General features: G+C 38.8%; 1 protein-coding gene across 24 annotated transcripts in view; it reads left to right on the top strand.

The window, feature by feature from the left end:
• SEC31A (SEC31 homolog A, COPII coat complex component) overlaps positions 1-16,977 on the top strand; it is an 85,954-nt gene that overhangs the window by 10,089 nt on the left and 58,888 nt on the right. For 9 of the 24 annotated variants that reach the window (XM_054688151.1, XM_054688155.1, XM_054688153.1 and 6 more), the window contains 4 exons: positions 4,443-4,547; positions 5,968-6,134; positions 13,514-13,596; positions 15,324-15,447. In XM_054688151.1, the coding sequence (XP_054544126.1) occupies positions 6,115-6,134; positions 13,514-13,596; positions 15,324-15,447 (227 nt within the window). In that variant the 5' untranslated portion in view covers positions 4,443-4,547; positions 5,968-6,114. Of the gene's footprint in view, positions 1-3,163; positions 3,334-3,461; positions 3,659-4,442; positions 4,548-5,967; positions 6,135-13,513; positions 13,597-15,323; positions 15,448-16,977 lie in introns of those variants that run through there. The other 15 variants (XM_054688156.1, XM_054688154.1, XM_037530044.2 and 12 more) reach the window with 11 other exon arrangements.

Below are 16,977 nucleotides of genomic sequence, written 5' to 3'. Positions count from 1 at the left end.
CCATGTAACATTTTCCAGATATGACTAATTAGAAGAGGGAATTGTCAACAGAGATGACAGGGCAGCAAATAATCAGAAAGTGAAAAACTGGAAAGTGAAATTGGATTTGGGTGGATGATTTGAAAATCGTAAACAGCAAAGCAAAGATAGGACAAGAACTCAGCCTGCCTGAAGCTACAGTAAGAACCTTATTTTGAGTGTGGTGAATATAAAAAACAAGGCCAAGTTTAAATTGCACTAGGAAGAGAAGGCGGCTTATGGTTGAAGAGGAACATTTAATGCACTTTTTTTTTTTTAATTTTTTTTTTAAGATTATTTATTTATTTATACAAGCACTGGGTACAGTCAGAAGCGCGGGAGGGTGAGAGAATTCACCAGAGCCAGAGCGGGGAGCAGAGCAGGCAGAAGGACCGAAGTACACTGCTGAGGGGAGCAGCGGGCGGCAGGAGAGGTCTGCGTGCCATGTGGGACCCTCCTCCGGTGGCCGGGGAGCAGCCGGGGATCGAACCGGCGCCGCAGAGGCCGCAGGCAGCTTCGCAACCCAGCGCTCAACTGCTGCGCCACCGGGGAGGCCCCATTTAATGCACTTTGGATTAATCAAAACAAATTCCAGTTTGACTAGCATTCACATCAAAGCATTGAAATTAGTTGTTATATTGAAGGAAAATGGTCATAAGAAGAAACTGAAAAAGAACACCTTATTGCTGGTGAAGGCTGCATTCATCATTTCAGAAGTCAGAAGCTGTGTGGTGAAACTGCAAACTCAGATAAGGATGCTACAGTGAAATTTGTACCTGGATACCAAGGACTACAGATAGTCTTTGCATGGTAGTGTGAGATTGTATTGTAAAAACATTTCCCATGATTTGGGTGGATTGTAAATCAAGTTAAAGAGGTTATATATAAGCAACCATGGAATGTTGACACTGCTGCCATTCAAGAAGCAGTTCTAGATATGCAGAAGAGAAAGGTAATAAGAGCAAGCATGATTGAAGAATGCAGTTGTGTTATAAAGGATGAGCAAGTCAAAGTGATGCTGGTGAAAAACTTCACATTAAAGGAACTTTCCAAGATAATTCATGGCATTGAAAGTGCAAGGATAAAATTCTGAAAGATGGTTCAACTTTAGAAAGGAGTGTGACAGTTTGCCAAAGCATAGAAAAGATGCTCGCTCCGTATTGTAAATTTCGAGAAGAAATTACTGTTAAAACTTCTTGATGTTTTTTATAGAGAAATAAAACAGTATGTCAATATTTGTTTCCAATATTGTTTTTACTATTTTTAACTTACAGTCAACACCCAGAGAACTTTTAATATTTTCACAATTTTAAGGTAACATAACAATCAGATTATTAATCCCACAGGTTAAGACTGCTCTGCAATCAACTGGCATAATCAAAGCAAGCACTGCCTGAATTTAAAGCAAGCTGGGAATATTTACATTTAACCAAATAAGTCAAGACTAGAATTGGTTGTATACAAAACCAGTTATAATTAACATTTCATATTGCCTTTTCATGTTATCTCAAGACTTCAAAATAAAAATTTATACTGAATGTCTCATGGTTGAACTTTGAGTATTAATCCATTTGTTGGCAGAATTCTGTGGAATAGAATGGGGGTTAGCAAACATACTATAAAGGGCTATATAGTAAATATGCCTGCATAATAAATATGCTTTGCAGTTGATAATGGTTTCTAGCAACTATTCAACTTTGCCTTTGTACAAAAACAGCCATAGTAAGTGTATGAACTATTGAGCAATGCTGTATTCCTATAAAATTAGATGCTGAAATTTATTTTACATAATTTTTTTATGTCATGAAATATTTTGCCATTCTTAACTCACAGGGCCTACAAAGGGGGAGTAATTAGGAATATATAGCAGACCATTGAATAATGTTTAATGTTGATGAGAAACCAAGCTGAGGTTGAATTAAAGGGTATTATTTAAGGAATTGGCTTCCTGTTTTCCCCAAGTTGCTGTTTCTGAGAATAAGGATATTAAGTGAGGACTTAACAGCTTGACTGTACAGTTGCATTAAGTAATAATCAAAGAATGTAACCACTGTTTGAATCTTTGAGTTTGGGGAAAGTTTTAATGAACTGTTCCTTACCAGGCACAGTTCCAGGCTAGTGGGGATGGCGCAGTTGGCAGTTAAGAGGTTGTCAGACATTTCCTGTTGACTCAAATCGTGGTCCCACTTTTAAACTGGATTTTTATTGGTATCTAAGGAAGCTAGTCCTTGAGCCATAACTAAGAATGGAAGGCCTTTTACAGAAGACTTAACTAGCTATTGTAGCCTAACAATCCACTTGAGCTACTCAGTTCTTCAGAAATAAAGACTTTTAAATTGAACCAATACAGGGTGTTGGAAAGAATGCAATGAATACAAAAATATGCCTACTCTCTAGTACAAACAGAAAATTTGTTGTATTTAATTTTTGTGTGTGTAAAAGAAAGGAAACATCGGTGAAGGTGCTTAGGAAAGGCTTTAGGAAAGGTGGTTGAATGGGGGGTTAACTAGAAGAGAACTGTACTAGAAGTTGAATTCAGGTTGTGGTACTAAACCAGGTGGTTTTCCTGTCTTCCTTTGCTGTAAAATAATTCCTCCCTAACCTAGGAATGAATGCAGGCAACGCATCTAGTAAAATTGCACTGACTGATGGAAATTGCCATGAGATCGCAAATAAGTTATAGTTCATTCCACCATGCGACAAAATTAATTCCACAACAGCCTTTGGGTATGATCTGAGCTTTTCGTTTTAAAGAAGTTACCAAATGCAATACCGTAGAACCAAGTAAGCAATTTTAAGAACACAGGCACAAATTAGTCACTGCAGTAAGGTCCTTGCAGCCCGGTTTTCTAGCGGTCTGTCTGGTGCTGGAGATGTTTCAGGGGCTGCTGACATCATAGGTCTAGCGCTACGTGGCGTTACTTCGGGCGGCCGGTCGTCCCCGGCAAGACAACTACACCCAACAGGGCTTCCCCCTTTTCCGCAGTCCTGGCCCACAGCGGCACCCCGCGCGCAGCTCTTCAACACCGCTTCCTGGTCTTAAAAACGCGCGACGCGCAAATGCGACCCACCAAGCTCGCCGCGCGCCGGGCTGGACCTGGCCGCCGCCCCCGGAAGTGCCGTGGCGGGCGCGCGCCGGAGCGGGCGGGGCGAGGCGTCGCTCCCGGAAGCGTCAGCCGGCTGCGCGGGCGGGGCTGCGGCTGCCACGTTGGAACGGAACGTGGAGGTGGCCCTGGGCCGGGAGGAGGGGCGGTGGCGAATGCTGGGAGTGGCGCCGCGCTAACGCAGGAACCGGTCGCCGAGGGTCCCCGCCAGGTACGTGTGCCTGTTCTCTCCTGTCCTTTTCGCGGCCCTTCGCACCTTGCGAAAGAGCCCGCGCAGCGCTGGGACCCCCGCCTTGGTCTCCGTTGTCCCCGCCGGTCCGCGGCCCGGTCTCTGGAGGCGGCGCGCCCCTCGTCTTCGTTTCAGGCCCAGCAGGACGGCGCTTGGCGTCACTGCTGCTTTGGGAATCGCTCCGGTCGGCGTTCGCCGACGTTACCACTGCGGAGCAGGAGTTCCCCGAGGCTTGCGACGGGTGTCCTGCCTGGGGGTAACTGGGAGCCTGAGGTTAGGAGACCTTCAGACCCTTGTACACAAAGAGGTACGGTCTCCAAGGGCAGGGGAAGGAAACAAGCTACAGGATTCCTTTGGTTGTCTTTAGTTTGGTTAGGATTTTTTGTTTGTGTTTGAACTCTTGCCCGATTTAAAGATTCACAGGTTTTAACTGAAGGCTGTCAATTTTAAAGGTTCTAGTCGCCAATTACAGGTTGTCACCCAAGGAAGTCTCATTAAGTGTTAGATGTTTTTGCAAATAAGTTATTATAATAAGAGGGTAAATTTCCGGACCAGTACAAAATAAATGAAAATATTGCCTTGGTTTGTGGGCATTCAAAACTTTTCAAGGAACTCAAGGAACTCATTTTACTTCTCTCTTCCGAAGTTGTAATGGTCTGTCACAAATTCCTCCTCCTCAACTTTCTTTTCTAATTACAGAAAATTGAGATTTGATTGTTTTTATCAGCAACTGTACTTGTATTTAATCAGTAATCACGTCCTTGCATCTACTATCCTACATTTTCTGTACCTACGGATTGTTCTAGAGTTGGCTAGAGTTTACTCAGTTTTTTTTTAGTGATTCGTCTGTGCTCCTCCTTTCTCATCCTTTAATTACAGCACTGGATAAGCTGTAGTTAGACATCCAAGGGTATTGGAGAAATGTGAGCTTTGGAATGGATTTAGAATTATTCTGCATAATTATACGTGAGAGGTTTTTTTTTTTTTTTTTTTTTTTTTTTTTGGAAACTAATAAATTAAGGCTAGAAAGAAATTTGTAACCTGTACAGAGCAATAATTCTTAACCTTTTGGGATTCCATTTCCTTTTGAGGACCTGATGAAAGCATTGGATCTTCCTAGAAAAGAGCACATACACATATAGGATTTTCAGTGTATTTTCGTGAGGTTTACAAATTCCAAGTTAAAGTCCTTGAAGGTGAGATTATTAAATTAAATTTTACATTGTATTTAGAAATGTTGTCATTTCTGGGTTAATTTCAGCTCAAAAAGTTTTATTTATTAAGACTGCAGATGTGTATGTATTTAATTCAGTAACCAATTTATATTTTCCCCTTTGATTTAGTTTTGATTGAGTGAGATGCGTCTAGAACATTAATAATAGTAAATAAATCCTCTAGAACAAATGTGCCAAACCATCATGAGATATTTTTTCAAACACAGGATGGATATTTCACTAAAGGGAGTGCCAGCTTGGGGTTGGGGGGCTGGGGGTTGACAAAGATTCTGCCTTGTTATCTCCTTAACTTTCCTTTCCAAGGTAGAGTTAGCACTATATGTAACGTTGTAGGGTTGATGTTTTTTTAGAGACTAGGTTGGGTTTTAGAATTACTTTATAAAAATTAGCATTTAGAAAATGAGCATAAAGAAAAAAGTTTTCACTTAATTACTTGCAGTTATTGTAGGAGACAATAATTGGGACATAAATTTTCTTCAGTTGCTAAATGTAATCTTAAAGATTCATTGAAAAAGGCTTGTAATTCAATGTTAAATTATGACTTTGGTAATAGCTGACATTGACAAGCGTTGCTTTTATTGTGTGCTAGGGACTATTCTAATCACACTAATGCCACCATTCATTCTCACTACAACTCTATGTCATAGATACATTCATTCTTATTTTACAAAGGGGGTAACTTCAACACACATAAAGTGACATCACTGAAGTCTGAGCTAGGACATGGTGGAGGTGGGATTTAAATGGATGATGTTGACCCAGACTCCATGCTCTTAACTGGTGTCCTATATATATATTGTTTTGTAGTTGGCTTATGCGAACAAGTCATTTTTCAGTTTCCCTTTTATATATACAGTGATTACATTCTGTGTAAAATAGCTTTGAATAAAAACAAATCTGCATAGCGTGACTTCTAGTCACATATATTATTGGAAAAAATATACAAAACTTTTAAAGTAAGTCTCACTTGGGAAGTGTACACATGGTTTAACTGAAACCTTCATTTTTTTTTTATTACAACATGACGACTGTTATTTTATCGTTAATTTATTTTTTAATTAATTTTTTAAATTTTTTTACATCATTGTTCATTTTTAAACAATATTTGCTTCCAACCCCTCAGGTGTAGTCCCCATAGAATTTCCTTCACCAATGCCCCGGTGCACCATCATGTCAGTCCCCTGTGCTCCTCCCTCCCTCTGTTCCCTCTCCCTCCTCCTCTGCAGGATGTCTCTGATTTATAATTGTCTGTTCTTGCTTTGTTGTGCTTTGTACTGTTGTTATTTTTATACACTGGTGTCTTATCTGGTCCCCCTGTATTCCTGCTATAAGTGAAACCATGCGATATTTTTCTTTTTCCTTCTGGCTTAATTCCTTCTAGCTCCATCTACGTTGCTGCAAACGGCATGAGTTTATCTTTTTTGATAGCTGAATTGTAGAAATATACCACATCTTGTTGATCCAGTCATCTATTTTTGGGCATTTGGGTTGAAACCTTCATATTTTCAAGAAAATTAGTTACAACTTAATGGACAATCATGCATCCAGGTAAAGCTGTACTTCCAGAGCATTCTTAGTGATTTTGAAAATGGTTGAAATCAGTATTCATTTAGATTCAGATCACATAATGTAGTTACAGACCATTGTTGTAGTATAATGATTTATTTTGTTTTTTACAAATGGCATTAAAGCCTTGTGTTCAGTACAGTATGGGTTAATAAGTAGAATTGCTTCTGGTGGAACATCAGACTAAGAGGGCCAAGCAATAAATTTCTATAAATGCTTTGAATTCCCATTTAACTATTTCATGTTTTTGTGAATTTGTCTCTCTTTCAGTAAGTGTTACTCATTAACTATTAAGTAGCCCTTGTACCTTTGCTCTTAAAGATACTAACATTCAATGTTTTCTCTTGACAAAACTTTCCCCTATTTTTTTTTTTTAAGATTTATTTTTATTTATACAAGAGCTGGGGTACAGGCTAGAGTTGCGGGAGGGTGAAAGGACTCACCAGAGACAGAGCGGGGAGCAGAACAGGCAGACAGAGCAAAAGCACGGCTGAGGGGAGCATCGGGCAAGACAGGAGAGGTCTGCTGCGCCATGTGGGATTCTCCCTGGCCGGCAGGGAATCGAACCGGTGCTGCAGAGGCTGCAGACAGCTTCACAGCATTGCACTCAACCCGCTGTGCCACCGGGGAGAACCCCTATTTCTTAAATAGGAAGAGATCCTTTGAACAGTTAAGGACTTAAAAATCAATTTTTTTACCCAAAATTGGTCTTTGTAGCACATTAATATGTCTACCTCACCTGTACTAAGCAATTTTGAGTCCAAGAAAGGGTAAAAGTTATAACACTTGATTGAAAAGGACATTGTCTAGTTAGTGATACAAGATGACATATAAAAGTTTTTAAAAAAGAATGGGAAAAAATGTAAATAGCATGTACTAGTGAAATGTTATAAAGTTTTATTAATATAGAATAAGATCTTTCCATAAATGCTTAAAGTAATATAGGCAAATATAAACAGTTAAGAGATTATTTAGATCAGAGTGGATTGAGTCATCAGGGCAAAGTTCATGAAGAAGCTGGGATTTGAACTTACTAAAGACTAGGTTGGCCGGTTGGCTGAGAGGAAGAAAAGGCATTTCATATAAACAAAATAGGCCCCTTTTCATGTCCTAGAAAATTGCTGTTTCTTCTTTTTTTCTGAATAATCTTAGGAAGCTGGATGTGCAGTTTTCTAGATTAAATTCATGATAGTAATAGTTTTTAAAAATAGTTATCACTTTACATGTTAACATATGTGCTTGGCACTGTGTTTGGCTCTATAAAATACATTGTCTCATCTAAACCTCACAAAATTCCATGAACAGTCGCTCTTTGTTTTTGAAGATTTATTTTTATTTATTTATGCATATAAAAATTGGGGTGTAGGCCAGAGGTGTGCGGAGTAGCGGGATGGTGAGATGATTCACCAGAGACAGAGTGGGGAACAGAACAGGCAGATCTACTGAAATACACTGCTGAGGGGAACAGCGGGAGAGACAAGAGAAGTCTGCTGCACCATGTGGGTTAGCTTCCTGACCAGGGTTCAAACTCATGCCCCAGTGGCTGGTAATAGCTTTGATAGCTCTGAGACTTTAACCTCTGTGTCGCCAGGGAGGCCCCAAGGTAGTCACTCTTATACACATTTTGCTAATGTAGAGGTGGGCTCAAAGAAGTTAAACAGTGTGTCCTAGGTCTCATAAGTAGCAGAATCCATGTTCAATTCAAGGAGAGATTCCAGAGACCTGCTTTTGACCATGTGATTCAACCTCCCAATCCCATATTCAACCTCCCAGTGCCCACCTAGTACAGTTTTTCTAAAATACATTTCTTCTTTTCTTTACTTCATCATGCATTATAGTTGCTTTGCCATTAATTATTTCTTCATTATATTAATTTTTTTTTCTCTGATTAAAAATTGAATACCTGAACTTGTAGTAACAAGAGCTTGGACTCTGGAACTAAACTTTGGAGTTCAAATCTTAACTCTTCCCTTTCCTAGTAAGTACAAACTATTTAATCTTTCTGTGCCTTAATATTGTAAACAATTTGAACACCTAAGACTCAAGGTATATTGTTACTCTAAGACCTCTTAAAAGAAACCACTAGCAGATAAATTTCATCTTCTAGAGTAAGAAAACTGGCAAAACTCCTATTAGAGAGAATTAATTATATTTAAATATATAAGGCTGAAACAAAAGTGGGAATAAAGAATAAAATGTACATATTAAATAGCTGGTAATAAAGGGATAGGTTCAAAAGTATTTAAAAATTATGAGTACTAGGAAGTAGAAAATTAGAAATAGAATAGCTTAATGGATTGCCTCATCTGTAATGACTACAAATCAAAGGACATCATTTTAAGCTGACAAATCAGTGGAAGTATAAATATACTTAACAGTACAAAGGTAAACACTGAGAAAGATAATACTTGACTAGTACTGTGTAGTACAAGAGGGACAGTAAGATTATACAAGCTAATTTCATTAGTGCAGTTAGTAGTAGTAACTAGAAAAATAGAGTAGTGTTATTAAAATGAAATTGTGATAGAATTGAAAACAACATCTGTCATATCAGTGACCTTAGCTAACCTATTTAAAGGTTTTCGAATCAGGTTTCTCAGTAAAATCTGATTTTTTTTTTCCTTTGTGCTATGTTTAAGGTAGACAATGAAAACAAAATAGTTCAAAAGTTCAGTAGGGCAAAACTATAAAGTAAAGGCAAATAAAAAGAAAACTAGGGTGTTAATTTGAAGCAAAATGGATTTCAGGCCCAAAGGCATTATTTAAGAATACTTCACAAAACTAAAATGTGTATTAGATAGTGAACATTTAACATTATGGATCTACCAAATAACCTTATTAAATAACAAAGTAATTTTCATAAGGCATGTTTCAGGGCTATTAGGAGAAATCAGGTGCAAATGTACTAGTAGCACAGTAGTAGGAGATGTTTTGTTCATTGTTCTTATACCAGGATAGATCTAGTGGGGGACGAGAGGGATAAGGATATAGAATTAACCATGCAGTCAGTAGGGTAGATTTGATTAAAATATATTGAATTCAGCCCTGAAAATACATAGCATCTCTTCTTTTTAGGCCTCATGAAACATTCACAGAACTGGATCTATGTATATCTCAGATCAGAAAATCATGCTTGGTAATGATACAGAAGGTTTTCCCATTAAAGAAAGAAAGAGAGAAGAAATTTCACTGTTACTACTATGATGCAGTATGGTATTACAAATTCTGGCCAACTTGGCAAGAAAGAAATTAGAGAAGTAATTTGAAATGAGAAATATTGGCATATGGTATATGAGTGAGTATGTGTGTAAAAAACCCAACAGAATCTACAGGAAAACGGGCCTCCCTGGTGGCGCAAGGGGTTAAGACACAACCTATGAAGCTGTCTGCAGCCTCTGCACAGAGCACAGGTTTGATCCCCCAGCCCGCCAGGAGGCAACCCACATAGCACAGCAGACCTCTCTTGAGTCTGCCGCTGCTCCCCTCTGCAGTGTACTTGGGTCAGTCTGCCTGTTCTGTTCCCCACTCTGTCTTTCCTCCTCTCACTAGGAGTAGTCAACATTGTATCGATTCATCATAAAATAGAATACAAATAAAACATTTTCTTTTTTCTAGAATTAGATAAACACTTTTCTAACGTTTATATTGTATGTAAATGATAGGCAAATCAATAAACTTTGAGGGAAAAATGTTTATATAGTAAAATAAGCCATCAGTATTAACAAGGAAAGAGGTGGGGAGGGGACGAGTGGATAGGGGTTATTCAAGTCATACTCAGATCAAGCCTTCTTTTTTTTTTTTTTAAGATTTATTTATCCATTTATACAAGCACTGGGTACAGTCAGAAGCACGGGAAGGCGAGAGAATTCACTGGAGCCAGAGCGGAGAGCAGAACAGGCAGACTGACGAAGTACACTGCTGAGGGGAGCAGCGGGCGGCAGGAGAGGTCTGCGCGCCATGTGGGACCCTCACCCGGCGGCCGGGGATCAAACTGGCGCTGCAGAGGCTGCGGGCAGCTCCGCAACCCAGCGCTCAACCACTGCGCCACCGGGGAGGCCCAAGCCTTCATTTTTTTTTTTGAGCCTTCATATTTAAAACTCTAGAATGCTTAACATGTAGACAGACAAATGGATACAAGGATGGAAATCCAGAAATAAACCTAAATTCATGCAGGAATGTAAATCCTAATTCCTGTAAATAGCCCTACCTACATATAGGAATATAAACCTAAATAATTAACCCACAAATAAATCTAAATATGTACAGGAGTTCAGTGCATGATAAAGGTAATATCTAAAGTTAGTAGGGAAAGATAGACTGCTCAATAAATAACTTTGGGGTAATGAAATAAAATTTGAAAATATACTCCAGGATATACTCCAAATCAGTCAAAATTTTAATGCAAAGAGTAAACTGTATATGAATTTGCCAGAACTAAAATAAGGATGAATTTCTTCATAACCTTGGCAGGCAGGAGACCTCTCTAGTTAATCAAAATTCAGAAACTGTTTTTTAAAAGTGAAAATGTGATTATAAATTAAAATGGAACACCCATAAATGGAATATTTTTCAGTGCTAAAAAGAAATAAATCATCCAAATCCTAGAAATCTGGCTGCAGAAATGAGGCCACCAGAGGGATAGGTGGATGGAGAGTAAAGAGAAGGGGACCCACTGGATTATGGCAGAGGATTACTGGGGTTTTGGTGGTAGGTAATGTGTAGTAACATAGATTTGAAGAGGTATGGATCTATACCCCTAAATCATATACCGTGTTGTAAGCCAACATTAGTACCTCAATAAGAAATAATAAATATGGGCCTCCCTGGTGGCGCAAGGGATTAAGCATCAGCACTATGAAGCATTCTGCAGCCACTGCAGCACCGAGTTCAATCCCTGGCCAGGGAGGTGACCCATATGGCGCAGCAGACCTATCCTGTCTTGCTTGCTGCTCCCCTCAGCAGTGTATTTCAGTCAGTCCGCCTCTTCTGTTCCCCACTCTGTCTTTGATGAATCCTCTCACCCCACCCCCCGTCACACCTCTGGCATGTATCCCAGTTCTTGTATACATAAATAAATAAATCTTAAAAAAAAAAAATAGAATTTAACAAAAGGGGGGGAAAATGAGCTGTCAGGTCACAAAAAACATGAAGCTACCTAAAATGTCAGTTGTTAAGTGAAAAGCCAATCTGGAAAAGGCTTTATATTGTATGATAATAGCTAAATGACATTCTATACAAGGCAAAACTATGGAGACAGTAAAAAGATCAGTAAGAAGTGACAGATGAAAACAGGGATGAATGAGTAGACACAGAATTTTTAGGACAGTGAATCTTCAGAATGATACTGTAACTGTAAATAGCTCTAATAAAATCTTTAAAAAATAAAAATCATGTGAAAGGTAAAAAAATATTGTAAGTAAAATAAAAAATGAAGTCTGACAACATAATTGGAAAATGGGCAAATGATATAGATACAAATAGACAAAAACAATGACAGAGAAGGAAATGTGGATTCACCATAATCAAAAAAATAGTTTTCAACATTTTAGTATGAGAAATGCAAATTGCAAATGTACTGAGCTAAAGTTTTCACCATGATAGGTTGATAAAAATCTTTAAGTGTTACTCTATACTCCAGTGAGACTAAATAGGACAGCGGCTACTCATGTATTACTTTCCTGGATGTGAAGAGGTACAGTTGCCATGACGGGCTGTCCTTCAAGATTAAAATTGCATTTATGTTGTACCCCAGCTGTTTTACTTGTGGAAATTTCTAGCAATCCCTGTCCATGAATGTAGTAACATGTACATTTGATGATCTACTTCAGTGTTGTTTGTAAAAAGTAGCAAAAGATTAGAAATAACTTGCATGTTCATTAGTCACCAACTAGGTGATTAAATTATGGTACATCTTAGCGTGAAGAACTGCCATGTGAATGCATTTATGTAAAATAACATTCTTTTTTGAAGCTAGAGCTCAGGACCTCCTTAATTTTTCTACCAAGGTAAATTTAACAGAATATATATGGTATTATGTGGAATTGTATGTTGGTGTGACCATTTTTTGAAATTTTTTTGGTTTATCTTTATTTATTTTTTCAAGATTTATTTTTTATTTATTTATACAAGCATTGGGTATAGTCAGAAGCGCGGGAGGGTGAGAGAATTCACCAGAGCCGGAGCAGAGCAGGCAGAAGGACCGAAATACACTGCTGAGGGGAGCAGCGGGCGGCAAGAGAGGTCTGCGAGCCATGTGGGACTCTCCTCCGGTGGCCGGGGAGCAGCCGGGGATCGAACCGTTGCGGCAGAGGCTGCGGGCAGCTTCGCAACCCAGCGCTCAACCGCTGCCCACCGGGGAGGCCCTGGTTTATCTTGAAAAGCTACCGATTTAATAACTATATTCTCTGCAATTAGTTTGTTCTTATTTAAAATTAATTTTTAAAACTGCTGTTATCTGGGCCTCCCTGGTAGCATCAGGGTAAAGGCTCAGTGCTATCACTGCTACAGCCTGAGTTTGAGTTTGATCCCTGGCCAGGGAGCTGACCCACATGGTGCAGCAGACCTCTCCTGCCTCTCCTGCTGCTCCCCTCAGCAGTGTATTTCAGTGGATTCGCCTGTCCTCTCCACACTGTATCTCTGGTGATTCCTCTCACCCCTGGCTTACGCCCCAGCTCTTGAATGCATAAATAAAGTAAACCTTTAAAACAAGAAACTTATCATTAGGTAATCCTCCTCTAGGAAGTTCTACCTTGTTTGTTTAATTATTTAAAAAATTTTTTAATACATCGTTCATTTTTGTACAATATTTGATTTCTCCCCTCAGGTGTAATCCCCATAAATCTCCCTTCATCACCTTACCCATGAGCCATCACCATTGCTACTTGTGCTCTTCCCTCCCTGTTTTGACCCCCTCCCTCACCCTCCCCTGCTGTATCTCTCAGATCTATAATTTGCCTGCTAGTTTTGTCTATTTTTTCCTTTGTATCTTATTTATTATGTGCCTTCTCTAGCACCTGATTATACTGCCAACCATCTTTTCTAAGAAGCATATTGTGTAGCAAGGTTAATTCCTCATACTATCCTCTATTGTTTTGCAAGATCTAGACTAATTTTTGAGTTGAAGGACTCTATAAACACTAAAACATTAAAATGGTCCTAAATTTATCTCATATAATTTGACAAATTACTTTTCTTTTTAATATTGAATATCCCAACAAATGATTTCTAAACCAATTTGATGTATTGGGGTATTGGGTTATTACTAATAATGTAGTGGTTTGACCAGTATATTTCTCTGTTAAAAGTGGTTCTGTATTCTGTGTTACATGTTCAGTATATGTCTATGTAAAATATTTTCTTAGCAGGATGAAGTTAAAAGAAGTAGATCGTACTGCCATGCAGGCATGGAGCCCTGCCCAGAATCATCCCATTTACCTAGCTACAGGTGAGTTCAAAAGAGAGAAGATAGTATGAATCACCTAATTTCTTCTCTTCTCTATCTGACCTGTTCATACCTGTCCATAATTTAAGATTCAATTCAAGTTTCATTTTCTCTAGAAGCCTCTTTTTTTCCCTGGAGAGATTCCTCCATTCCCCTTATCAGCCGAGTTCATTGATCTTCCTCTGTGTTCCCATATCACCTTGTACATTATAGCACTAATCATTTATGTGTTAGAGCACTAATCATTTATGTATGTGTGTACATACACATGCGTAGCCTTTATAGTGTCTTCCCCACTTTACAGAATGTGTTTTATCGTTATTGCTACAGTATTGAGCATTGATATATCATATGCAAAAGAAGTTAATAAATATCAGTTTGAATGAAGAACATTTTGATGAGTGATGAACATTTTACATAAAAAGAGTTGGAGTTACATTATTTGTGACTATAAGCAGGGACTGTTTATACAGAGAGCTTTTATAATAGCTACACTTTTTATGATATCTGAAATACAACTTTATTCTGATTCTAAACAAAAAAGGAATGTGAATGACAATAGCAAACAAGATTTTATCCCTTGAATATTGTGATGACTGTAGTAGTCATACATTTGAAATTTAAAAAGGAAACAAGTTTCAAAACAGCTAAATATTACAGGGCCAAGAAATTAAGGGGTTTTTTGTTTGTTTGTTTTTTTAACTGCCACATTCACTCCAAAGCCCATTCATCTCCATTAGCATTCCAAAGATTAAGCACCGTGAACACACTACACCACTGACAGCACAGGACAGTCTGTAAAACTAGGCTTCTGGTGCTGGGCTCTAGCTCCAGCCTGTTCTCAGAGGTTATTTTACCTGGGGAGCAGTTGCCTAAGGATCCTCTAAATCATGTTCATGTTGTGCTGCCACAGCTGGGTCTGTGACAACTTCTGGTGGGGCAAAAGCAGGCATAGCAATGAACTCCACATTAGGGTCTCCAGTTGGTTTTCCAGCAAGCCAAGGTAGCACTTTTCAAGTTATAGTAACTTTTGACAGAAATGTCACTGAAGAATCATTATTCAGAGGAAGACAGACTTGTCTGAACTTTCCTGTTCTTGACACCCATCTTGTTGCCATATAGTTCAATAGAGATGTTTTCATGTATTTCTTCCACATCTCTGTGCTTGCTAGGCCAACTCTTGATACTGTATCAACAAAATGTCATGTTGGGTATGGACTTAACAGATATCTCTTAGTTCACCAAATTTTTCCTGACCAGCTGTAGCCCACATGTTGAACTTTAATAGGCCCATTATTGGTATGAAACACTGAGAGGTAACACTCAACACCCAAGTTAGCTACATACTTCTCAATTCACTGATCAAATGATGTTTCACAAATGTAGTTATTCCAGTACCACTACTACCAGTCAATACAGTTTTGAACTTAATTTGGGACAACCATTTTGTTGTTATTTCCAGAAGGATATCTGGGCCTTTCTGACTCCTATGAGCTTCAAAAATGATTTGCGTTACCCACTCTTTCAACCATAATCTCTGAACCTTGTATCAGAATCACATTGCTATAGTAAATTAAGCATCTGCTCAATAGCATATGTGTTGAGGTTTCAGCCACTGTTGCAGCATTCATGAATGAGATCACTGATAACATGCATTTTATGTTTTATAATGATTTTCTCTGAGTCATCTGTTTTTGCAAATGTAATTACTATAAGTGCATTTTCTATAGGAACATCTGCTCAGCAGTTGGATGCAACATTTAGTACCAATGCTTCCCTTGAGATATTTGAATTAGACCTTTCTGATCCATCCTTGGATATGAAATCTTGTGCTACTTTCTCTTCTTCTCACAGGTATGAGATTCAACCTCAAATTCATTTGTTTATTTAATTACATATTGTGATTGTTGCTTAGTTTATATATGTATGTCATTATTAGAAACTGCAAGAAACATCATTTATGACATGAAACATTAATGAGTAAATTTCTGTGGAAGTAAAAGAAGTAGTTCTCTGTGTTTTTGAACTTTTATAGCTGATTATTATGTTTAAAATAGGAAATAGAAGCTCCAATTTCTAGTAGTTTTTTATGTATAATAGAGTTACTTTCTATCTCCTTTATTTTACCTATTTATAAAAAGAGATAGGTATGGACTTCCCTGGTGGCGCAGGGGTTAAAGTCTCAGCGCTATAAGCTGTTGCCAGCCACTGCCGCATGAGTTCGATTCTTGGCCAGGTAGCTAACCCATATGGCACAGCAGACCTCTCCTGTCTTGCCCACTACTCCCCTCAGCAATGTATTTCAGTAGATCTGTCCATTCTGCTCTTCATTCTGTCTCTCATGAATCCTCTCACCTTCCCTCACCTCTGGCCTACAGCCCAGTTCTTGTATGCATAAATAAATTTAAAAAAAAGAGGTAGGTATGACTAGAAAAAGTAGTTGGGTGCTGATTAAGGTGTTAATAGTATTAGTGGATAGGTTATTGTTTTCTTTATACTTACCTATATTTAAAAACATACTTTACAGCGAGTTTTGTTGACATATTTCTGATACAGTTTGGGTTTTCAAATCACCTTCCCAAGTACTTATGGTTATTATAATGCAGAGGAAGAACACTTTCATTTGAGTTGTAAAATGTGCTTCAATAACTTGGCAAATATTGGGTGAGGAGATTGTATATTAGTTAACAGAATACAATTCAAATCATGGATTCTTGTGGGAGCTCTCATAGTCATCAGAGCTGTGATGCGATATGCCTGCATTATGATAGGATCCCTAGATAGTTTTTGTCTAGCAATTTTCCCTCATCTGTCTCACCATATGCCTTCTTGTTAACTTCATATTTCATCCATAATCTTTTTTTTTTAAAGATTTATTTTATTTATGCATACAAGAACTGGGGTACAGGCCAGAGATGTGGGGAGTGAGAGGGTTCACCAGAGAGTGGGGAGCAGAACAGGCAGATCTACTGAAATACACTGCTGAGGGGAGCAGTGGGTGAGACAGGGAAGGTCTGCTGCACCATGTGGTTTGCTCCCCGGCTGGTCAGGAATAGAATTCGTGCTCCAGTGGCTGCCAATTGCTTGATAGCGCTGTTTTTTTTTTGTGTGTGTGTGTGTTTTTTTTTTTTAAAGATTTATTTATTTATTTATACAAGCACTGGGTACAGTCAGAAGCACGGGAGGGTGAGAGAATTCACCAGAGCCAGAGCGGGAAACAGAACAGGCAGACTGACGAAATACACTGCTGAGGGGAGCAGCGGGTGGCAGGAGAGGTCTGCGCACCGTGTGGGACCCTCGGCTGGCAGCCAGGGATCGAACCAACGCTGCAGAGGCTGCGGTTAGCTTTGCAACCCAGCGCTCAACCGCTGTGCCACCAGGGAG

The sequence above is a fragment of the Talpa occidentalis genome, unplaced genomic scaffold, assembly GCF_014898055.3.
Source record: "Talpa occidentalis isolate TD23 unplaced genomic scaffold, MPIMG_talOcc4v2.1 talOcc4.6, whole genome shotgun sequence".
In the NCBI taxonomy this organism is placed as follows: Eukaryota; Metazoa; Chordata; class Mammalia; order Eulipotyphla; family Talpidae; genus Talpa; species Talpa occidentalis.
The sequence above is the reverse complement of the archived record's forward strand: the minus strand, read 5'-3'. Positions and strand labels throughout refer to the sequence as shown.